This window comes from Talpa europaea, assembly GCF_964194135.1.
Source record: "Talpa europaea genome assembly, chromosome: X".
In the NCBI taxonomy this organism is placed as follows: domain Eukaryota; kingdom Metazoa; phylum Chordata; class Mammalia; order Eulipotyphla; family Talpidae; genus Talpa; species Talpa europaea.
The window spans coordinates 51,026,227-51,052,350 of NC_140081.1; the positions used below are offsets into that span (position 1 = coordinate 51,026,227).

General features: G+C 37.2%; 1 protein-coding gene across 1 annotated transcript in view; it reads right to left on the minus strand.

The window, feature by feature from the left end:
- The window catches only part of ATRX (ATRX chromatin remodeler), a gene marked incomplete at both ends in the record, with an annotated part of 225,503 nt that overhangs the window by 167,869 nt on the left and 31,510 nt on the right, over window positions 1-26,124 (minus strand). Inside the window, 1 exon segment of the mRNA XM_084259121.1 lies at window positions 15,775-15,887. Coding sequence (XP_084115247.1) covers window positions 15,775-15,887 — 113 coding nt within the window.

The window sequence follows — 26,124 nt, forward strand, 5'->3', positions numbered from 1 at the left end:
ATAATTAAAACAATAAAACAGTTCAGCAAAGTGGAAGGATACAAAATCAACACACAAAAATCAGTTGTCTTCCGATCAAAAAAGATAATCTCATGCTGTTTGGGCAATCTCATGCTGTTAGATGGAACCAGAAGAGATTAACCTAAATGAAATGAGCCAGAAGGAGAAAGATAAATATCTATCGGATGATTTCATTTAACAGGTGGTATGCAGAGAAAGACAAACTTGAAAACCAACTCTTGAAAGGTGACTACAGACCTGTGGCATCTAGAAGGGAAGTGGGGCAGGTATGGAGACGGGCAGGGGAGGGTGAAGAGAGCACAAAGGACTGTGGTAGAGGATTATGGGTGCTTTAGTGCTGGGAAAACTACAGTGACCACACTGAAATGAAAAATCCTGTATCATAAAAAAAGGATGCAAAATAATGTTAATGCAAAAAAATTTAATAAAAATTAAATTTTTAAAAAGAGTAGTTTGGTACAAAAACATTTCCTATTATAATTTTCTAAGGTACTTTCTCTTATAAAATCATATCATACTATAAAAAGTGTTACCATTCACCATAGGACACTAAAAATTAAAAGCAAATTAAACCTAAAGGAAGCAGGGGGAAGGAAAAGGTAATGTTACAGTGGAAATTAAAGAAACAAATAGAGAAAAATTTATGAATCCAAAAGCTAGCTCTTTGAAAAGATGAAAAAAAATTAACAAACCTTACACTAGAATGGTCAAGAAAAAAACTAAACAAGTCATAATACTAAAATCTAAAATGAAAAAGAAGATGTTACTATTTCCTTCAGGAAACAAAAAGACCTCTAGGAATATCATGAACAACTTTATGACAAAAATTAGATAACCTACATGAAACTGACTCAAGAAAAATTAAACAATAGGAGTAACATAACTACAATTGAATTGGTAATTTAAAAACTACCCACAAAGATAAGCAACGGTCCAGATAAATTCCCAAGTGCATTATAGTAAACATTAAAAAAAAACAACTCAAACCAATACTTCACAAACTCGCCTAATAAAAGAGCATTAGAGGGGCCTCCCCGGTGGCGCAGCAGTTGAGCGCTGGGTTGCGAAGCTGCCGGCGACCTCTGCGGTGCCGGTTCGATCCCCGGCTGCTCCCCGGCCACCGGAGGAGGGTCCCACATGGCGCGCAGACCTCTCCTGCCGCCCGCTGCTCCCCTCAGCAGTGTACTTCCGTCCTTCTGCCTGCTCTGCTCCCCACTCTGGCTCTGGTGAATTCTCTCACCCTCCCGTGCTTCTGACTGTACCCAGTGCATGTATAAACAAAGAAACAAAGAAACAAACAAATAAATAAATAAATAAATAAATAAAAAACATGCCTCTATAAAAAAAAAAAGAGCATTAGAGAAAGAAGTGAACACTTCCCAATTATTTTTATGAGATCAGTTATCAAACCAAAACCAGAAAAGATACTACAAACAGAGACATCTATATACCAGCATAACTTAGAGAGACACAAAAGTACTCAACAAAATACTAACAAACTTCAGAAAAATTAAAATGTTAATCTCAGAGACCAGGAGAAAATATTTGTAAAAGACATATCAACAATATAAAATTAACATTATTAAAAGTGTGGAAATTTCAGAAAAGGCACCTCAGCAAAAAATATATATAGATGGCAAATAGGCATATGACAAGCTCCATATCCTATTAATTAGGGAATTAGAAAATAAAACAAGAAGCCACTACACAACTACACGAATGGACAGAATGACAAATACTGGTGAGGATATACAGCAACAGGAACTCTCATCAACGGTATGACTGAAAAATGTTACTTTAGAAGATATTTTGGCTTTATTTACAAAATTAAACATGATTGTACCATATAATCTGGCAATCACAACCCTTGATATTTACACAAATAAGTTGAAAACTATGACCACATAAAAACCTCATACTTTTATGAACATCTTTATTTTATATAAACACCTTTTTATTTATATATACCTCTTTATAAGTCGTTTTATCCATTACTGACAAAACACGGAAGCAACAGAGATGTCCTTCAGTAGGTGAATGAATACACTGACTATGGTATATATATAGGCAATGGAATATTATTCAGCTTTAAAAAAGAAATAAGCTATCAAGCCAGGAGAAGGTATGGAGGAATCTTAATGCATATTACAAAGTGAAAGAAGCCAGTGAAAAGACTATATACTCCGATTCCAACAGCATGAGATTCTTGAAAAGGTAAAACTTGGCAACAGTAGAAAGATGAGTGTCGCCAGGGGTTACAGATACAAGATGGAACAGAAGAATTTTTGAAAAGTAAAACTAACCTATATGATACTATAATAATGGATATGTGTTATTATACATTTGTCAAAAACCCTAGAATATACAACACCAAAGTGAAATCTATAGTAAACTATAGGGAATAAACCCAGTCCAAAAGCCAACAATTTGGCAGCTCATCCATCAACCCAAGACTGATCATTTTTAAGTTCAATAGAGGAGTTCCACATTCGCATGTAGACACAAGAAAGGATTTTGTAAGGATATGCCCTTAAGAGAAGTCAATGTTAAACCAGCAAAATAACTGTCAGTAGGAACCCCAACAGGGGAGAATGTGAAGGTACCCACCTGGACTCCCCAAGATACTAGAATGGAAACAGGACAAGGATATGAAGGTAAAGCAAAGGGCAACATTTCTTTGACAACTTGTCACATAAAGAACTGTATTGCTAGCCAAGGCAATAAAATGCCTTCCCTACTCAATATTCAGGAAAGTACCTAGCCTGTGCCTGAAGAGGGAAATATTTCTTTAGATAATCCACTCAGTTACAAAAGACCAAGTCTGGTTCCACAAAGAGCCCCTGCAAGGACCCACTTCACAAGATGTCCTTATGGTGGCACCAGAGTTTCTCTCCAGCCCAGACAAGAGCATCCCTGATCATATCCCTAATCAACAGAGCATTGAGTGAATTTCTTTATCTGGAGGACACACAAAAATATATTTCTAGGAGCCCCCAAATCATACAAACAGGAGAAGCATCTTAACATCTTGATGCATTTCATCTAGTTAAATGTTCATCAGAAAAAAATGCATTACGGAAAGACATTTGTTTGTGCCTGGTGCGACAAAGGCTCTTTCAGGTATCACAGCTACACTTGCATAAGAGGATTCATGAAGAAGAGAAGCCTTTCACATGCAGCAGGTGTGAAATGTCCTTGAGCCACGAAATCATCTTTCAGATCCATGTGGAAGAGAAATGCAACGTGTCCCTCTGCTAGAGAAGCTACTCCAATCAACTTCCGGATTCACAAAAATATACCTTCAGTATTCACTGAAGCATAGAGCTTCCTTGGCTACAGCCCCAAGGTCATCTATATAAATTGTTTGTCAACAGTTCTGTACTTAGAGCATATTTATTTTATTATTACCTGTTTGTACTTTTCATTTATTATCTTACTCCACTAAAATGTAAGTTTAAAGAGGGAATGAATTTCTGAATTTTGTTCTATGATGTATCTTTGGTGCCTAGAAAAGTGGTAAGCAAATGTCAAATGACCAATAAATATGGTTGTTGACTAAAATTTAAAAACTGTAAACTGTGGGTCTTTGGTGTTACTGACTTGTCAATGTAGGTTCATCAATGAAAAGAAGGCCTCTCATTGGAGATAACATCACTTCTATATAAATCCTAAGGAATCCACTAAAAAGCAATTATAATAAATGAGTTTAGAAAGGTTGAAGGTTATAATAAACATACACAAAAAATCAATTCTATTTCTATACACCTACAAAAAGATTTGAAAATGAAATTAAAAAGCGATCTATTTACAATACCAAAAAGAATGAAATGCTTAGGAATAAATTTAACAAAAAAAAATGAAAACCCTATACTCTGAAAATTATATCACTGAAATGAAATGAAACATCTAAACCAACGGAAAACACTACACTACATTTAATGAACTGGAAGATCTAACATTAAGATGGCAATACTCCACACACTGATGGACAGATCTAACATTAAGATGGCAATACTCCACACACTGATGGACAGATATAATACAATCTCTTTCAGAATACCAGCTGACTTCTTTGTAGAAATTGACCACCTCAAGGCCTCCCTGGTGGGTCAGGGTTAAAGTCTCAGCACTATCAAGCTATTGCCAGCCACTGCAACATGAGTTTAATCCCGGCCAGGAGCTAATCCACATGGTGCAGCAGACCTCTCCTGTCTTGCCCGCTTCTCGCCTCAGTAGTGTATTTCAGTAGATCTTTGCCTGTTCTGCTTCCCACTGTGTCTCTGGTGAATTCTCTCTCCCTCCCGCACCCCCGCACCTCTGGCCTACACTGCAGTTCTTCTATGCATAAACAAAAATAAATTATAAAAAAGAAATTGACCACCTTATTCTAACCTTTATTTAGAACTAAAGAAACCAGAATAGCCAGAACAACCTTCAAAAGGAAAAAGCAAAATAGGAAGACACACACACAAAGCAAGACACACACTTCACCATTTCAAAACTTACTGTCAACAACAAATCAAGAAACTGTAGTACTACCAGAAGAATACATATACAACTCAGTTGAAAAAAATTTAAAAGTCTAGAACTAAACCCATATATCTACTGTTAAGTGATCTTCAACAACGGTGCGAAGAACATTCAACTGGGAGAAAATAGTCTTTTCAACAAATAATGTTGGGAAAACTGTGTATGTATATGCAAAAAGTGAGTTTTTAGCCTTGCCTTAATACACATTCAAAAATTAACTCCCAATGCATCAAAGACATAAACATAAGAACTGAAAATTATGACACCAAAGCACAAGCAAAATAGGAAAATTACGTGAACTAGACTTCATCAAAATTAGCAACTTTTGTGTTTCAAAAGACAACATCAAGAAAATTAAAGACAACTAATAGAATGAGGGAAAATATTTGCAAGTTGTATATGTGAACTAAGTGTCCATTTGATAGATCAATGACTAAATATAGAATATATATATACTTTGGAATGACATTCAGTATTTAAAAGGAAAGAACTTTTGATTAAGGTGACAACATTGATGAACCTTAAAGGCATATGCTAAGTAAAATAAGCCAGACACAAAAGGACAAATACTGTATGATCCCACTAACATGAGGTTCCTAGAAAAGTCTAATTCATAGACACAGTGTAGAATGGTAACTTTAAGGTGTCTAATGGGTACAAAGTTTCAATCAGGGAAGATGGAAAGTTCTGGAGAACAGATGGTGGCGATGGTTGTACAACAGTATGAATGCACTAACATCACACTTAAAAAATGGTAAATTTAGGGCCTCCCTGGTGGTGCAGGGGTTAAAGACAGCGCTATCAAGCTATTGCCAGCCACTGCAGCACAAGTTTGATTCCCAGCCAGCCAGGAAGCAACCAGCATGGCACAGCAGACCTCTCCTGCCTTGCCCACTGCTCCCCTCAGCAGTGTGTTTCAGTAGAACAAACTGTTCTGCTCTCCACTCTCTCTGGTGATTCCTCTCACCGCCTTGCACCTCTGGCTTACACCCTAGTTCCTGTATGCATAAATAAATAAATCTTAAAAAATGGTAAATTTTATGTCATGTATATTTTCCAATGACAAAACCTCTCTATATGAAAAAATCTAACAAAGCAGCAATAAAAAGGCAAATATCCAATTTAAAGATAGACAAAATATTTGAATAGATAATCTCTAAGTAATACATACAAACACCAACAAGACCATGAAAAGATATTCAACATCATTAACTATGAGGCAAATGAAAATCAAAACTACAATGAGATAAAATTTCACATGTGCTAAGATGACTAAAATTTAAAAAAATCAGATAACAACTGTTAAAGTGGATGTGGAGAAATCAGAATCCTTAAACACTGCCAGTGGGCATATAAAATGGTGCAGCCACTTTGGAAACCAGTTTGACAGTTCCTCAAAGGATTTAAAAGAGGTACCACAAAACCCAGCAATTCCAATCCAAGGTGCATATGTGTGCATATAAACATATATGTGTATATTTGTATACACACACATATATATATCCCCAAGAAACACACACACACACATATATATATATATCCCCAAGAAAAATGAAAATATATGGCCACACACCAACTTGTTCACAAATGTTTATAGCTGCATTCTTCAAGATAGTCTAAAGGTGAAAATGAGAAATATGCATTAATGAATCAAATAAATGTGGTATGCCCCAAAATAGAATGCTATTTGGCCATAAAAAGGAAAGAAGTACTAATACACATCACAAAATAAACTTTGAACACATTATGCTTAGTAAAAGAAGCCAGTTACAAAGGAACACATATTGTAAAACTTTCATAAGAAACTCCAAAATAGGGCCTCCCTGGTGGCACAGGGGGTTAAGTACCGCACTATGAAGCAATCCACAGCCTCTGCAGTACCAGTTAGATCCCTCAGCCAGCCAGACAGACAGCAACAACCCACCTGGCAAGGCAGACCTCTCCTGTCTCGCCCACTGCTGCCCTCAGCAGTGTATTTCAGTCTGCCTGTTCTGTTTCCCAATCTGTCTCTGGTAAATCCTCTCACCCCCTGTATCTCTGGCCTGTACTCACCCCCTGTATCTCTGGCTCTTGTATGCATAAATAATCTGTATTTGAAAAAAAAAAATCTGCAAAATAGGAAATCTCTGAAGACCAAAAAAAAAAAAAAAAGTATATTAGTGGTTGCAAAGGCTGTGGGAGGGACTGTTTAAAGGTATTGCTGTTCTTTTTTAAGATGATAAAATGTTATGAAATTGAATGTGAGTAGATAAAGACATGGTATGTATGTATGTACAATAGAATACTAGAATACTATCCAACTATAAAATAGATGAAATCCTGACATACAGGATTGTACACTATATAAATTATACCTCAATACTGTTCATTGTTTTAGTTAGTGGAGAAATGTAGATTAAAACCACAATGAGATATTACTAAATATTTACCACTATGTCTAATTTTTTTAAAGGATGTGTTGAAACTTGATCACTCATATATTGCTGTGAAAATTTAAAATGGTGGGCCTCCCCAGTGGCGCAGCGGGTTGAGCGCAGCCCTGTGAAGCTGTCCGCAGCCTCTGTAGTGCGGGTTCTATTCCCGGCTGGCCAGGGAGAAACCCACATGGCATGGCAGACCTCTCTTGCCTCGCCCGCTGCTCCCCTCATCAGTGACTTCGGTCAGTCTGCCTGTTCTGCTCCCCACTCTGTCTCTGGTGAATTCTCTCACCCTCCCTCACCTCTGACTGTACCCCAGTTCTTATATAAACAAATAAATCTTTAAAAAAAAAGAAAGAAAATGATTATTAAGAAATTTTTAAAAAATGGTGTGGCCCCCCATACTTTAGGAATGCCTTAGAATGAATATACAACCATCATATGGCCCACCAAATACACTGCTTGGTATGTATCTCAGAGAAATAAAAAACTCAATATTCATGCAAAAACCTGTACACAAATGTTCAGTAGCAGCTTTATTTGTAATAGCCCAAATATGGAACATGCAACAATGTGGATGAATCTTCTATGGTATTATGCCAAGTGAAAAAACTCAATCCGCAAAGATTTTATATTATATGACTCCATTTACTGAGCATGTTTGAGGCTACAAACATTTAGAACTGCAGAACAAATCAGTGACTGCCAGATGTGAAGTTCAGGTAGGAGTAGGGATATGGAGGTGACTGATAAAAAGGCAAGATGAGGAATCTGTATATATCTTGACTATGGTGGTAGAAACATGATAATACACAATTACAGGTAAAACAGGAAATCTGAATTACATTGGTAAATATCAATAACCCAACTAAGATACAGTTTTATAAAACATTACCATTGTGGAAAACTGGGCAAACTATACAAGAGCTCTCTTTGAATTAACTATTACAACTCCATGTGAATCTAAAATTATCTTGATAAAATGTAAATACTTTAAAACGCTTAGAAAACAGAGTTCTTCAACATGAAAAAGAGCATTTACAAAAATCATATACAAGAACCATCATACTAATGGTAAAACACTGAATATCTCCCGCACTGAGACCTGAAACAAAGAGGGTACCTGTTATCACCATTCTTCAACATAATAATGGAAAACAGAGAAAGTACAATCCAGCATGGGACAAGAAAATGCATTTAAAGGAATACAAATTGAAAGTAAGAAATAAAACTGTACCTATTTACAGATGATAAGATTCAGTAGAAAATCCCAAAGGAATCTAGAAAGAGTTGGGGAAGTAACAAGGCAGGGGAAACTTCCTACAACTGATAAATTAATCCTTCAAATTCAAAGGATACAAGGTCAACATAAAACAGACAACTGAATTCCTACATATCTACAGTGAACAACTGGTATCTGAAATTTTAAAAAGCAACAGGATTTAAAATAGCACCCAAAAACCCAAAGCATTTAGGTGAAAATCTTACAACATAAGTATAAGATTAATAGATGGATCACTACAAAACACTGGGCCCACTGACAATTTCTATCAACTAGTTTTCCCACAAGTATGGCTTAAACATTCCTATTTTTTGCAAGTGTTTGGTTTACAAAACTACACATAATTTATTGGATTAAGAGGGCCTCCCTGGTGGCGCAGCAGTTAAAGACAGTGATATCAATCTATCGCCAGCCACTACAAAAAAAATTCAATCCCCGGCTGGCCAGAGGGCTAGCCCACATGGCACAGCGGACCTCTCCTGTCTTACCTGCTGCTCCCCTCAGCATTTATATTTCAGTGGATCTGCCTGTTCCACTCCCCACTCTCTGGTGAATCCTCTCACCCCCACACTTCTGGCTTACACCCCAGTTCTTCTATGCATAAATAAATCTTTAAAAAAAGACCTCCCTGGTGGCACAGGGGTGAAAGTCTTAGCACTATCAAGCTATCACCAGCCACTGCAGCATGAGTTCAATCCCTGGCCAGGGAGCTAACCCACATGGCGCAGCAGACCTTTCCTTTATGGCCCGCTGCTCCCTGCAGAAGTGTATTTTAGTAGATCTGCCTGTTCTGCTCCCCACTCTGTTTCTGGTGAATCCTCTCACCCACCACACCTCTGGCCTACACCCCAATTCTTGCCTGCATTTAAAATAAATGTGTTTAAAAAGAATCTGATATGTGTTCTATCTATTTTTATGTTTTCTATTCTGATTACGTAATTTCTACTAGTCTCTTGTGAAATTCACTGATACTTCTGCTACTGTCAAACTTCTCTTAAGTAGAAACAATGATTTGTTATTCAGAAATCACATTTTTCAGTTCTAGTACTTCAAAGAGATTTTGCAGTTATATGTTTATGCTGAGAGTTCCTATCTCTCCACTCATAAATGTCTTCTTGTCTTTTTTGTACCTGAGACCGCTGTAATAGCTTCTTTAGTATTCTTGTCTGTTAATTTCAACATCTGAGTCACCAAAGCGTTGCTCTCTATTGACTGCATTTTCTTTTGAGCAAGGGTCAAATTTCTTCTTATCTTGTATTTCAGATCGGATACTGGATAATTTGGAAGATACAATGAAGAATCTGTTATGTGCCTCCAAATATTTGATATTTTTGTTATAGCAGTTAAATTAGCTGCCATCAAACTTCAAGCTGTCTACCCCTCCTAGTGTAAGCAGCTGAAAGCGTTCTTTTGTTATTTTAGCCCTAACTGAGACACCAGAAATCTAGGCTGCACTTAGACAATTCAACAAAAGATTTGGTGAAAGTTTTTACATATTTTGGAGCTCCTATCTGGTAACTCATCCAGGTGGGATCTCTGCCTTCACTTTACTAAATTTGCAGCTATCCCCCAAAATTTCTTGATATATCATCTAATTAGCCTGCAGGCTTCTATCACAGTTTTAAATGGCACCATGAAGCTAACTGGCACTTTCCTTAAGGAAAAGAGATTTAAAAATACCACTGGTATTTTCCTGCTTCCAAGTGATGACTCCCTTCCGTTTTGTATGAGCTTTTTGTTATAATCCAGTTCCTTCACATAGTTGCTTTCTGGTACTGTGGCTAGAATTTCTAATTGCAATCAGTGGGAGATAGCTGTTTTTCCAAATGGAGCTGTACTGTCACTACCAGAAGCAGAATTGCCCTATTTGAATACAGGACTCTGACAATATAACTTCATTCTCGAAAAGAACTTTTAACAAGTACTGAACACTAGTTAGGTTTTTTTTTTATTGTGATAGTATAGTTAGCAAAGTTGAAACTACACGTGTACAATGAAAACTAAGCAAATGACTCTGAATTGAAGATAATGGGAGCCAATTTACTTTCTATTGGAGAAAGAAGTTGAAATATGAAAAGATTAAGACTGGAATAAAGTCTACACTACCAAATTAGAATTAAAAATATCAATATCAGGGCCTCCCCAGTGGCGCAGCAGTTGAGCGCTCGGTTGCGAAGCTGCCCGTAGCCTCTGAAGCGCCGGTTAGATCTCCGGCTGTTCCCCGGCCACCCGAGGAGGGTCCGTATGGCACGCAGACCTCTCCTGCCGCCCGCTGCTCCCCTCAGTGGTGTACTTCGGTCCTTCTGCCTGCTCTGCTCCCCGCTCTGGCTCTGGTGAATTCTCTCACCCTCCCGCACTTCTGACTGTACCCAGTGCTTGCATAAACAAATAAATAAATAAATCTTTAAAAAAAATCAATATCAATTCCTAAAACTATAACATATATCAATTCTCATTGTAATAGGATTTGGAAGGAAGGACATCCTGGTGGCAATGTGCATATCACATATATAGATCTTAGATTCTAAATACCATATCCCACTAAAAGGAATAAGCACCCCTTGGAAAAATAACTGATTCCAGGTCAGGGGAAAGAACAGTGTAAACATGAATATCTTGTTGGGGCAGAAAGTAAGTAAGTGCTCAAGGATGAAGAAGATGTGTGAAAAAATGTCAGTAGGAGTCAAACACAAAGAGCTCCCAATAGTGATACAATTTGAGGACTGAAATAATAATGGCAACAGAATATTTGTGGAAAAAGAAAGAATTTTAGTAAACACATAAACAAATGAATACAGAGGTTAGAATGTAAACCTCTCCCTTATATTGTTGTATCAACTAAAGTACTGAAGGGACAACAGATTAGAACATCAACACTTTAAAGCCATTATAGTAATATATCATTCAATCAATAATTATGAATGGATGCACTGGTAGGCAGAATTTCCACTAATGGCCTCCAAGATTATGTACTCCTTAAGCTCTAGGCCCTGTCAATATGAAGTACTATTCCATGACTTTGCTAGGCAAAATAGCACAGTTGACATTAAAAAGCGAGGTTATCGGGTTGGCTAGAGGAAGATGAGAGGAAGGGGACTAAACTAATCATACTAGTCTTTAAAAGTAGAAGTAAGTCTCCACCTAATACAAAGGGGCATAAAAAGCAAGCAAAGTGTAAGATAGAAAGATTCACTACATGATAAAAACTCAATGTGCTATTACTCTGAAGATGAAAGAGGCCATGAGAGAAGAATCCAGAGATAAGGACCCAAGAAAGAGGATTCTGGCCAATAGAGAACCAAAAATGGGTATCTCAGATCTACAACCACAAGAACTGAATTCAGCCAAACCATGTATTAGTATAGGAATAGATTTTCCCAAAGAACCTACAGAGAAGATCAGTCATACTGACACGTTTAACACCAGGCTTATGATACCCAAAGAACAACACAGATAGGCTCACTAGGCTTCTGACATACATAACTGGAGATCATAAATTTGGGTTGTTTTATGCTGCCAAGTTTGTAGTAGGTCTGTGATAGAAAATAGTAAGTTAATACCTAAGAACCAAAGTTATCTCCAATGAATTACTTATTAGTGACAAACAAATAAATCTTTTGACAGAATGGAATAATCTAGCAAAACCATAACAAGTTAACCCAAGTCAACATCACCAATAAGGGAAAAATTATATAATCTGCCTTGTATTATGATTCACTAACAAGAACAACACTTATCTAGTATTTCTGACAAAAATAAATAACCCGAACCTAATTTTAACTAATCAGTTAAATGCACATTAAGAGATAATCACAAAAATACCATCATTTCACATTTCAAAAGCATCATGGTTCCTAGAGAGAAAGTTTCAGATTTTTAAAAAAATACACAATTTAATTAAATGCAACTGGATCCTGAACTTGAAGAGAGGGGAACTTACCTACAAAACCAACATTGGCACAATGGACACATTAAGAATAAGGGCTGTGGATTAGATAACCAAACTTAATATACAAAAATTTCTTCTGTTCATATACACAAATAATTAACTAGCAGGAAAACAATCTCATTTACAATCACATCAAAAATAATTAAATACTTTGGAATAAGTTTAACGAAATAAGTGAAAGATCCTTATACCAAAACACTGTAAGACATTGTTTAAAGAAAAACACATAAAAGAGATAGAAAGATATTCCATGTTCATGGACTGAAGAATTAATATCATTAAAATAGCTATTTACCAAAAGTAATAGATTCAATGTATTTTTTTTTTTTTCAAAATCCCAACAGCATTCTTCACAGGAAAAAAAAAATCATGGTATTTATATAATACAAAAGGCCTAGGAAACAAAAACACTCCTGAGAAAAAAGGGGGGAAAAAGTAGAAGTACTATATGCTACACAACTTCAAATTATAATACAAAGCAACAGTAATTAAAACAGACTGTTTTTTTAAAGATTTATTTATTTATGCACGTAAGAACTGGGGTATAGGCCTGAGGTGTGGGGGGTGAGAGGATTCACCAGAGACAGAGGGGGGAGCAGAACAGGCGGATCTGTTCTGCTGAGATCAGCGGGTAAAGCAGCAGAGGTCTGCTGCGCCATGTGGGTTAGCTCCCTGGCCAGGGATCGAACTTATGCTGCAGTGACTGCCAATAGCTTCATATAGCTGAGACTTAACCCCCTGTGCCACCAGGGAGGCCCCAAAACAGATTGTTATTACAATAAACAAAGACACAAAGATCACTGGAACAGAACTGAGAGCCGTGAATTAAACCACAAACACATGGACAACAATTTAAAAGAGCCAGAGTTTACAATGGAATCCTCTTGGATAATGGTATTTGGTAAACTAGACAGCCACATACAAAAGAAGGAAGTTGCACTACTACCCAACACCACGCAAAAAAAATTAATTCAAAATGTATTAAAAAATTAGGTGTAGGGCCTCCCCAGTGGCGCAATGGTTAAGCGCTGAGCTGCGAAGCTACCCACAGCCTCTGCAGCGCTGGTTCGATCCTCGGCCACCAGCGAGGGTACCAGCGAGGGTCCCACATGGTGCGCAGACCTCTCTTGCCGTGCCCGCTGCTCCCCTCTGCAGTGTATTTCATCAATCTGTCTGTTCTGCTTCCCGCTCTGGTGAATTCTCTCACCCTCCTGCACTTCTGACTGTACCCAGAGTGCTTGGATAAATAAATAAATCTTAAAAAAATAAAATAATAATAAATAGATGTATTAAAAGTTTAGATGCAACACCTGAATCCATAATTACTTAGAAGAGAACACAGACCACAAACTCCCTGATAACAGCCGTAGAGATGTGTTTGGGAACTAGACTCCAACACAAGGGAAACAAAAGCAAAAATAAACAAATTGAGACTAAATCAAACTAAAAAGCTTCTGCACAAGAAAGAAATCATCAGAACAAGAAAACATTACTAAATGGGAGAAGATATCTGTACCATCCTACATGCATCAAGGTGTTAGTATTTAAAATATATAAGGAAATCATAAAACAATTAAAATGCAAACAACCCAATTAAAAAATGGGCATACGGGCCTCCCCTGGTGACAAAGGCAGTTGAGCACCACGCTGTGAGGCTGCCCACAGCCTTTGCAGTGCCGGTTCGATCACGGCCGGCCGACGAGGGTCACACATGGTGCGGCAGACCTCTCCTGTCACGCCCACTGCTCCCCTCAGCAGTGTATTTGGTTGATCTGCCTGTTCTGTTCCCCACTCTGTCTCTGGTGAATCCTCTCACCCTCCCGCACATCTGGCCTGTACCCCGGTTCTTGTATAAAATAATCTTTAAAACAAGTAAAAATAAAAAATGGGCAGAGGATCTGCACAGACACTTCTCTGAGGGCATAGATGGCCAATAGGCACATGAAAACATATTTATCATCTCTTACTAGAGAAACTCAAATCAAAACACTAAGAGAGTACCAATCACCTATGCATTTGGCTATTATCTAAAACACAAAAAAAATAAGTGTTGGAGGAGATGTAGGGAGCAGAGAAACCTTATACACTGTTGATTGGATTGTAAAGTGGTATAGTCATCATGAAAAGCAGTAAGGAGATTTCTCAGAAAATTAAAAATAAAATTCTAGCCCCCGCCTCGCCCCCAGTGGCGCAAGCGTAAGCACAGCACTGTGAAGTTATCCGCAACCTCTGCTGCACAAGTTCAAACCCCACCGGCCAGGGAGCTACCCACATGGCGCAGCAGGCCTCTCCTGTCTCGCGTACTGTTCCCCTCAGCAGTGTATTTCAGTCAGTCTGTCTGTTCTGTTCCCCACTCTGTCTCTAGTGAATCCTCTCAACCCCCACACCTCTGACTTATACCCCAGTTCTGGTATGCTTAACAATAAATCTTTTAAAAAAATAAAATTTATATAATGCAGTTTTTGGTTATTTACCAAAAAATGCAAAAACTAATTTAAAGAGATATATGCACCACCATGTTGAATGAAGCATTATTTAGAATAAACAAGATGTGAAAAAACCTAACTGCCCACTGATTTAGAAATGGAAAAAATATGTGGCATAAATATATTAATGGACTACTATTTAGCTATAAAAACAAATGAAATTTTTCCATTTCTAACAACATGGATGTACCTAGAGGAAATTAGGTTTAGTGAAATACCATGGTACTGATTTCACTTATATATGGCACATTTACAATACAAACAAATGAATTAAATAAAAACAAAAATTTGGACTAAAACCAATTGGAGATTACCAAAAAGGGAAGGATGAAAAAGGTGGGTAAGTCAGAAGAAAGGACACAATAGTGACATAAAGTCTAGATTTGGACTTTTATTGGTTAATTTATTATAGTATATACACATGTTGATTCTTACTGATGCATACCTGAAACCTATATAATGTTGTCATGCAATGTTAGCAATTAAAAAAAAAGCAACAAATCACAAATATAAAACTTTAAATCATAATACATAAATAACTGCTTGAGTAATACATTTCTACTCCATTGTCACTTCTTCTAAGTAACCCTTCATTAACCCTGCTATATATAAGCCATTTCCATTATGCATAAAACCCTGAGTATGGGTCCTCCATGGTGGTACAGGGGTTAAAGACACCACTATCAAGCTATCACCAGCCACTGCAGCACGAGTTTGATGCCCCGCCTGCCAGGGAGCAACTCACATGGCACAGCAGACTTCTCCTGCCTGGCCCCCCCTGCTCCCCTCAGCAGTGTATTTCAGTAGATCTGTCTGTTCTGCTCCCCACTCTGTCTCTGGTGAATCCTCTCACCACCACCACCACCACCCCCCCCATCCCTCTGGCTTATACCCAAGTTCCTGTATGCATAAATAAATAAAAACTTTAAAAAAAACCCCTAAGTGTATCCTTCACTAATCACCTGTCACTTTACATTTTTACTTACCTAAATTTAAAAATTGAATATATATACAAAAGGCTGTTAAAACCTTTAATAGCTTGTGACCCCATAAAGACTAGAAGATATTGCACAGTCTTTCTTAATTTACCTGTGCTTTGGTTCATCACTAGTTGTGGAGGTGAACTTGTTTCTTCAGATTCTTCTGATGAGTGTGCCAGGAAGTCATGAAGCTTCTGCACCAATGTATTCAACTTGCTTTCACTATCAAAACAAAAATTTACAGAATTTCCTTAATAAGGTTATCAAGTATACAATTAAGTTTAAAACCTAATAAACTGAAAACACATCTGTACTGTAAGTGATCTAAAAGAATATTCAAAATAAAAATTAAACAAATTTTATTTCACTGCGTATATAAAAATATGAGTAACACGACCTACCTGTACATGCATGCCTAGGATTGAAATATAATTCAAGGAAAATACTGACATCTGATTCTGCTATATACATCATTGAAAATAAAAAATCAGTAATTTGTCAAATATATTTACTGAGCACTTACTCTCTGGTAGGCTGCAGAGGTTTTCTTCTTTATTACTCTATCCTCTGTTTGGGACAGAATAATTATGTTACTGACTGACAGATAAATAAAACAGAATAGGACTTAGAAGAGATCACAGATAATTGGGGAAATACTTATGTAAATACATTATTACAGTATATCCTGTTAAGTTATATAATGTATCTATATTCCAAACTTGTTTTTAAAGAATTAAAAGTTAAAATGCAGAAAGTAAAACAGGTGTCTAGTTTCTAATAAAACATTTCCTAAGAGGATAAAATTGACTTCATCAAACTTCAAAAGTTCTGTTACCAAAAATATAGTATCAAAGTGTGATAAGACAATTTACACAAGTAGAGAAAACAACTTTTAAATCATATATTTGAAATAGTATTAATATCCTATTATAAAACATATAGCCTTTAAAAGGGTATGATTTATCCTTTTCATAACGTAAAGAATTTTAAATACACGAATGATGTTGGAATAACTGGATAGCCACATGCAAATGAATAAAACTATATCACTACCCAACACCATACAAAAAATAAATTCTAAGTGTATTAAAAACTTAGATGTAACACCTGAAACCATAAAATAAATAAAACACTGGCTATATGCCCCTTGACATCAGTCTTAGAGATGTTTGGGGGTTCAACTCCAACAGCAAAGGATACAAAAGCAAAAATAAACAAATAGGACTAAATCAAAATAGGAAGCTTCTACAGAGAAAGAAACTGCATCAGAAAAAAAAAAGAAAACATTACTACTGAATGGGAGAAAATACATGGACATCATACATCCATTAAGGGATTAATATCCAAAATATAAAAGGAACTCATAAAACAACAATAAAAAAACAAAGAACTCAATTTAAAAAATGGGCAGAGGATATAAACAGACACTTCTCCAAAGACAGAGAGATGGCCAATAGATACATGAAAAAATGTATATTATCTCTTATCACTAGAGAAATGCCAATCAAAACAAAATGAGATAGTACCTATCACCTGTGAGATTGGCAATTACCCAAAACACAAGAAACAAATACTGGTGTTGGGGTGGTGGGGGAGAGTGGTGGCAGGAACAAAGCAGGGAGGGAGACCAATATCTATGGCAGAGGACTATGGATGCCTTGGTGGTGGGTGTGATGCAGAAACATACATCTGAAGTGGTATGAAGCTATTATTCCCATGAATCATGTACAGTGTTGTAAACCAATGTTACTGCAATAAAAATAATTTAACTTTAAAAAAAAAAAAAACAAGTGTTGGAGAGGTGGCAGGGAAAAAGAAGCCCTTATACACTGTTGCTGGGAATGCAAACTGGTCTGTCTTCAAGGAATAGTGTGGAGATTCCTCAAATAATTAAAAACAGAAATTCTACATGATGCAGTTATCCCACTTCATAGAGTATTTACCCAAAATATACAAAAACACTAATTAAAGAGATATATGGAGCCCCATATATATGGCAGCATCATTTATAATGGGCAAGAACTGGAAACAACCTAAGTGCCCATCAACTAACAAATGAATAAAGAAGATGTGGTGTGTGTGTGTGTGTATATATATATCTACACACAAACACACACACACACAGAGGAATGCTATTCAGCTAAAAATTAAATCCTTCCATTCCCAACATGATGGATGTAGTGAGAATTATGCTTCGTAAAATAAGCCAGAGAAAATTAAACACTGAATATTCTCATTCATATGTAGAATATTGGAAAAGCAAGGATCTAATTCAACCAAAAACAAACTTTCAGACTATAAGACCAATTGGCAGTTATCAGAAGGGAAGGGGGAAAAGTAGTGGGTAACCTGGAATAAAGGGAACAATCGCATGGAGAAGATACAGAACTAGATTAGTGGTGAACTTAATGAAGTAAAAACACATATTGATTCTCACTGATGTACACCAAAACAAATAGTAGAATGCAATGTTACTAAATGAAAAAATCAAAAGAGAAACAGAGATTACAAGAATAAAATAAGAAGGGGGGGAGGGCAGGCAAATCAGTAAATGGAGGTCAATTGTATGTTGGTGAAGACCATAAAGTAGCACACACAAATGATAAACTATAGTCTTATAAACCTGAAAATTAGATAATCCTATAAACCAATGTTACTTTCAAAAAAGCTAATTTAAAAACTTAAAAATTAAAATTAAGAAGTCAAAATAGGGCCTTCCCTGGTGGCGCAGCGGTTGAGCGCTGGGCTGCAAGGCTGCCCGAAGCCTCTGCAGCACCGGTTCATTCCCCGGCAGCCAGCGAGGGTCCCACAAAAATGAAGGAAGGAAGGAAAGGAAGGAAAGGAAGGAAAGGAAGGAAAGGAAGGAAAGGAAGGAAAGGAAGGAAAGGAAGGAAAGGAAGGAAAGGAAGGAAAGGAAGGAAAGGAAGGAAAGGAAGGAAAGGAAGGAAAGGAAGGAAAGGAAGGAAAGGAAGGAAAGGAAGGAAAGGAAGGAAAGGAAGGAAAGGAAGGAAAGGAAGGAAAGGAAGGAAAGGAAGGAAAGGAAGGAAAGGAAGGAAAGGAAGGAAAGGAAGGAAAGGAAGGAAAGGAAGGAAAGGAAGGAAAGGAAGGAAAGGAAGGAAAGGAAGGAAAGGAAGGAAAGGAAGGAAGGAAGGAAGGAAGGAAGGAAGGAAGGAAGGAAGGAAGCCAAAATAAATACTCTAATATTCTTTAATTTTTAAAGAAAGACAAGGAAGCCAATTTCAAAATGGGCAAAGAATTCAGAAATTTCTTCAAAGAACGTATACAAATGGCCAGTAAATCATTAAAAATGCTCAAGCTTATTGTTTATTAGAAAAATGCAATCAAAACCATAAGAAGGGCCTCCCCGGTAGCACAAGGGATTAAGACACAACCTATGAAGCTACCTGCAGCCACTGCAGCATGAGTTCGATCCACTGCCAGGGGAGCTACCCATATGGCGCAGCAGACCTCAACTGACTCGCCTGCTGCTCCCCTCAGCAGGATATTTCAGTCAATTTGCCTGTTCTGTTCCCTACTCTGTCTCTGGTGAATCCTCTCACCCCCCCACACCTTTGGCCTATACCCTAGTTCTTGTGTGCATAAATAAATCTTTAAAAAAAATAATAAAATACTATTTTACACTTATTCGGATGGGTATATTTTTTTTAAAAAAATAAATTCTGGTAGGCCTCCCCGGTGTTGCAGCAGGTTGAGTGCAGTGCTGTGAAGCTGTCCACAGCCCCTGCAGCGTGGGTTCAGCCGGGAGACCGGCCAGGGAGATTCCCACATGGCGCAGCAGACCTCTGTCTTGCCCGCTGTTCCCCTCAGCAGTGCTTTCGGTCCGTCTGCCTGTTCTGCTCCCTGCTCTGTCTCTGGTGAATCCTCTCACCCACCCGCACCTCTAGCCTGCACCCCAGCTCTTGTATAAATAAAATAAATAAATCTTAAAAAAATAAATTCTGGTAAGGATGTAGATAATTGGAATCCATATACATTGCTGGTGGGAATATAAAACGCTAGTCACTGCAGAAAAACAGTAGTTAATCAAAAATCTATATACAGAATTACCAGATGACCCAGCAATTCCTCTCCTAGATATATATATATGTAAGTATATAAACACGCAAACACGTATATACAGACACGTGGGTGGGTGTGTGTATGTGTGTATGTATGTACAGGAGAATGAAAATGCAAAAACAATGGACACCAATGTTTATGGCAGCAGTTTTCATAATGGCCAAAAAAAGTAGAAAGCAACCAAATGTCCGTCCACTGATACTGAACAATAGAATATTATGCTCCAAAAGAAAGATGAAATGTTGATACATGCTAAAACACGAACCACTATTGTAAACATTATGTAAAGAAGGTAGACAAAAATGTCACATTACCCGATGATTCCATTTATACAAATGAAATATTCAGAATAGGCAAATCCATCTAAACAGAAAATAGATTAGTGTTTGCTAGGGGATAGAAGAAGAAAAGATTGGTAAAGTATGGTCTGTTTTATAAAGGCAATAAAAATTTTCTAGAATTAGAAAGTGATGATAGTTCAAAATACTGACTTACAAAAAAAAATACTAACATGTACACTAAAATGGAATGGTTACTTTCATGTGATGCAAATTCTTATCAAAATAATTCAAAAAGGGGCCTCCCTGGTGGTGCAAGGGGTTAAGTCTCCCCTCTATCAAGCTATCAGCAGCCACTGCAGCACTAGTTCCATTCCCGGCCAGGGAACTAACCCACATAGCAAAGCAGACCTCTCCTGTTTCACCCGCTGCTCCCCTCAGCAGTGTATTTCAGTCCATCTGCCTGTTCTGCTCCCCATTCCCTCTCTGGTGAATCCTCACAAGCCCCTACACCTCTCGCCTACACCCCAGCTCTTGTATGCATAAATAAATCTTTTTTAAAAATTCAAAAAGAGGAAGAAATTAAAGAAAATAACTATAAAACTTGCACATTCACTGCAAAAAACAAAATTTAGAAGGCAAACTGGCTTGAAAGATTTAAGTTCTTATATTGAAAAAATAAATTTCTAGTAAATAAATGAAAAGGGGTCAGAAAAAGAAAGCAAAAACTAACAAAATTGGGAGAAATAGTACTCCAAGCTAGCCAATAAAGAGAATGAACACTAAAAACAATGTGAATAAAGGCAACAATGGGTCAGGCTTCCTGGGCTAGGCACCACCTCCCATTCAAATAGAGCACTAGTCCTCAAAGTCAGTGTTTAGTTAGGAAGAACCCAATACATTCATGGAAGTAAAAAGAAATGAGATTCAAAAGACATACTGCAACTAGGGCCTCCTGGTAGCTCAGGGGATAGAGCGCAGCACTGTGTAGCTGTCCACAGCCTCTGCAGTGCAGGTTCGATTCCCAGCCGGCCAGGGAGATTCCCACATGGAGCAGCAGACCTCTCCTGTAGTGCCTGCTGCTCCCCTCAGCAGTGTATTTCTGTCTTCTGCCTTTTCTTCTGCTCCCAGCTGTGTCTGTGGTGAATCCTCTCACCCTCCCACGCCTCTGGCCTGTACCCCAGTTCTTGCATAAAAATAAATAAATCTTTTTTTAAAAAAAAGAAGACGACATACTGCAACTAAAGATTTTGTGTGAGATTTTGGTTGTTCTGTTTTTGATGGAGAGGGTTGTTTTATAGAATTTTAAAACAAACTTGCCTCTAGAGCAAAGGTGCTAAAGTGTAATATTTGGGGTTGTTTGTTTTGCCATAACCTTCCTTGAGGAGTATAGTTGAAAAACAAATTCATCATCAAATTATTCAGTGTCCTTAATCTTAAATTAGAAGATGATATCAAAACAAAATACAACATTTCAATCTATGGAATATGAAACTCATTGTATCCAAAATTTAATAAGACTATGTCATGTTACATTTTGTTCCATCAATAGTTATTAATAAGCAAAGGTTGTTCTCTATGGAAATAAAAGGAATACTGACCAAGGCCAGAATAATTATCCCACTCATTCCTTGAACTCCCAACAATCCAAACATGAATCCAGCTATTACATGAATATGATGTAGTTGGCCCAAAACATGAATGGATAAATCAGTGCAGTCCATTAATAGTACTACTACATGCAAAATGCAAAAAAAATAAGAGAATAAAATTAGAACCTTTTTGTTCTGTGAAAGACAGCCCTTCCAGGCATAAACATGTTTGTGTTATCTTATAAATTGAGAACAGACAGAGGCCAAATGATGAAAACATATTTTTACTGCTAAATAATTTTGCCCTTTCATTTATATCTTTAGCTACAATATTCTAGTTACTTAATTTTGAGCTGTGAAAGAAATATTAATTTCTAATTAGCATATCATTTTAATAACAAATCAACTTGGCTTGCAGGAGATGTCCTGGCAGTCCTTGCATGTGGGGCAGTTGGATCTGATCAGAGGGAAGAGGGTGTGGTGGACCTGGGACAATGGTCAGGCAAAGCAAACCTCCCAGGACCAACCACCCTACTTCTTACTCCAGAACCTGTTCCCCATGCCAATTAATTCAGCAGCTGGTAGGAAGACAGGATCTGGTACAGAGTACAAACTTTAATGGATACATGGGAAAAAACCGAAGTTGAAGCAGCACGGTGAAAAATGGGTGCAATGGCCAAACCAGATTATGTCTTCATTTCCGATAACAAATGTCTCACCATAAAAACTGAAGAGTGGTTGGAAAACACAATTTTCTTGTAAACTGGAAGACAAAGCTGAAGATTGTTTTTTCTACCAGGAATAAAATAACAAGAAAAGCAACATAAGAAAAGTAGAAGATATGAGATTAATAACAGAATGAATGTGTTCATGAGCGATATAACCTGGACTAGGATTTATGAAAAAGTATAATAATCACACCATCACTTTAGAGAGAGATTAACTTAAACTAGATCAGTGTTATTAGCAAATCTCCACAATCCATTTTCCCATTACTGTGTTCAATTATCAATATTCATATTTTAAATGCAACTATTTTCAAGTATTAGCTTAACTAGGAGTGTCCCTTTGGTTAGTAAAGTTTGTGCTAACAAAAACTAGTGAAGAAATAAAGACACACTAGTTTAATTCCTTACAGAAACTTTTGAGAAAAGTGTAAACATTTTGATTTAAAAGGATAATGAAATGCATGAGAAATAAATGAGGCTACACCTAATTAAAAGCTATCAAGTGCTCAAGATGATATCATTCTTCACCTATAATATAATGAAGGGAGAAAATGACTATTCATCAGTTTAAGACAATCTCATGGATGACCAAATAAACATTTAGAAAACAATCTTGGCAATAAGTCTTTGATCTTATATTGACTAATTCTGCCCTTTTCTATCTACACAAAGAATTATGAATAAACTTTATCATAAAAGACACTAAACTATGAAATATATTACAGCTAAAATACAGTAAATTGAAATGCAAAATGGCCGAGTCTGCAAGTAGACACAAAAATTACATAGGGCCTCCCCTGGTGGCGCAGCGGTTGAGCGCTGGGCTGTGAAGCTGCCCACAGCCTCTGCAGCGCCGGTTCGATCCCCGGCTGCCAGCGAGGGTCCCACAAGGCGCGCAGACCTCTCCTGCTGCCCGCCGCTCCCCTCAGCAGTGTATTTCGTCAGTCTGCCTGTTCTGTTCTCCACTCTGGCTCTGGTGAATTCTCTCACCCTCCGCACTTCTGACTGTACCCAGTGCTTGTATAAATAAATAAATAAATCTTTAATAAAACAAAAAAAAATCATTTAAAAAAATTACATAATATTGTACCAGTGATTAAAAATAAGGCAATAAAGTTCAAACACAATTTGGAAAAAATACTTCAAGCTATAATATAAATGATGAATTGCAGGCTATAAGTTGTACAGAAAGTATGATCACAGTTGTTTAAAAATACATTAAAACTATTGCAATAAGATACACCAAAAATGTTAAGTGAATATTATCTAGGTATAGGTGACTTTTTTTCTTTTATCATTTTCCTAAGACTTTTCGAAGTAATCTACTTACATTTAAGAAATATGTATATGTACAAGTGCTACCAGTTTAAAAATTATTGTGTTAACAATATTATACAATACCTAATTCATTTAATTATTAGTATACCTGACTTCACCAATAGTAAAAAAAAATAATTGACAATTCTAACATTTCACTAATCAAATAAATTCTTTCCATATCTTTATTAACAAGTTTACTACTCATCACTAAAGTACTGAAAATCTTCAAACATATATCCTTATTCAGGTAAAATTATAAGAAATCCTTTCAAAAGCTGCCAGTTATTACATAAGCATATAAAAACAAGTCCATTTGTCTATGTCTTGATTTTACTCCCAAATGTAATACCAGCCCATAAAAGTTTCTACTATGCCACCCATATCAACACCTGTAAGAGGGGAGTGAAGGAGAAGAGGATTGGAACAAGCACAGTGGGTCATCCTGACAGAGAAGGGAATCACTCTGATTACATCAATCACAGGCTTTGAGCATTTACCCTGGCTTGCACTGAGAAGAATGAGGCTATTCTTGGTCTGGCTGTAGTGTGGCAGTTAAACTACATTATCCCAGCTGATAGAATTGGAGAGCCCAGAGAGAAACCGAGGAAAATGAGTAGGGTGTTTTGCTAGAGACAACATGAGCAAAGGAGGCAAAACACATTAGAGAGCTAAAGCACAGCTGAGACATGAGGACCTACTGCCTGCACAACATCTGAGTGATGGACTTGTTACTGTTCATCTACTCTTACTGTCTCTCTATTCACATGATCTTGTTGACACTTAAAAGTAAATAGTGAAGAATATCCTTGCTTCACTTGCCAGAGGACCATCCTGATTAACCAGTACTGCACCCAGAGTCCAGAGGCTTCAAACAAAACTACACCTTTTGAACATGGGTACATGAGGATTCCAAGCCTCTCCCTCAATTGTTGACTCAGCAAGTACAAGATCAGGTCTCATACATATGGAAGCCATGAAAGGCCAAATACAAAACATTATATAAGAACCATAACAGCACCTGTTGGGGAGGTAAAAGAAGTTCAAATCACTATCTAGAACAGGCAAAGAACACACTAATGGCAAAATGAAACCTTAAGAAGATGTCACCACAAAAATATGGTAACTCTCAAGAATCCAATCACAAACATATGAAAGCTTTTATCATCCTATGAGAGACTTTCACAATGCCACAATAAAGAAATTTAAAGAAAAGGGAGAAAATGCAGAAAAGCAACTCAAAATGATACTGAAAAATGCTGAAAAGCCAGTGACATAACAAAGGTCACAAAAACAAATGAATAACAGGAGAAATGCAATTAATGACTAGGAAACGGGAATTTAAGATTTACATAAGATAAAGGAGTACAAGAATGAAAAAAGATCAGTAGAGGAAACTAAATTCTGCAGAAAACTATGAAAGCAGACTAGATATAGAAGACAGGATCAGTGAAAATGACGATAACAATGGGCAAAGAACCAGGAAGAAGATGAAGAAAAAAATGAATATTTGCAGAATGATATGATTTGATTAGGGAAGGAATCTTAAGGATAATGGGTATACCAAAAAGATGAGTGACAAAAAGGGAACAGAGAATTTATTCAAAGACGTAACACAGGAAAACATCCCAAACCTGGAGACAGAACTAAATATACAAGTCCATGAAGCTAAATGAACACCTGAATATCTAAAAATAATAAGACCTACAACAAGACACACAGTTGTAAAACTACCAAAACTTTATTTTTTTAAAGATTTACTTATCTATGCATACAAGAGCTGGGGTACAGGCCAGAGGTGTGGGTGGTTAGAGGATTCACTAGAGACAAAGTGGGGAACAGAACAGGCAGACTGGCCAAAGTACACTCCTGACGGGAGCAGCGGGCAAGTTAGGGGAGGTTTGCTGCGCCATGTGGGTTGCTCCCTGGCTGGCCAGGAATCGAACTGGTGCTACAGAGGCTGTGGCCAGCTTCATAGGTTGAGTCTTAACCCCATGCACCACCAGGGAGGCCCAACATACCAAAACTTTAAAACAACAAAAGAATATTGAAAGAGGCAAGGCAAAAACTAAGGTAACCTATAAAAATACTACTATAAGTCTTACATCAAATATCTCTGATGAAACCAACTGGCAATGAGAGAATGGAATGACTTATTTGAAATACTTAAAGATTACAAAACTGCCAGCCAAGAATATTATATCCTCCAAGACTGTCCTTCAGATATGAAAAAGCAGCAAAGACCTTCCCCCCAAAAAACCAAGCTGAAAGAGTGTGCAAACACAAGAAATCCCCTACAAGAGCTACTGAAAGGAGCTCTCCTTTCTAATGCAAGGAAATGAACCAGAAAACTAATGACAAAATTGCAGTAGCAAAACCTCACATATCAAAAATAAGAATTAAATACATAAACATGTAAATGCACTGAACTCATTAATTAGAAGGCAGAGTGGCTGGCTGGACC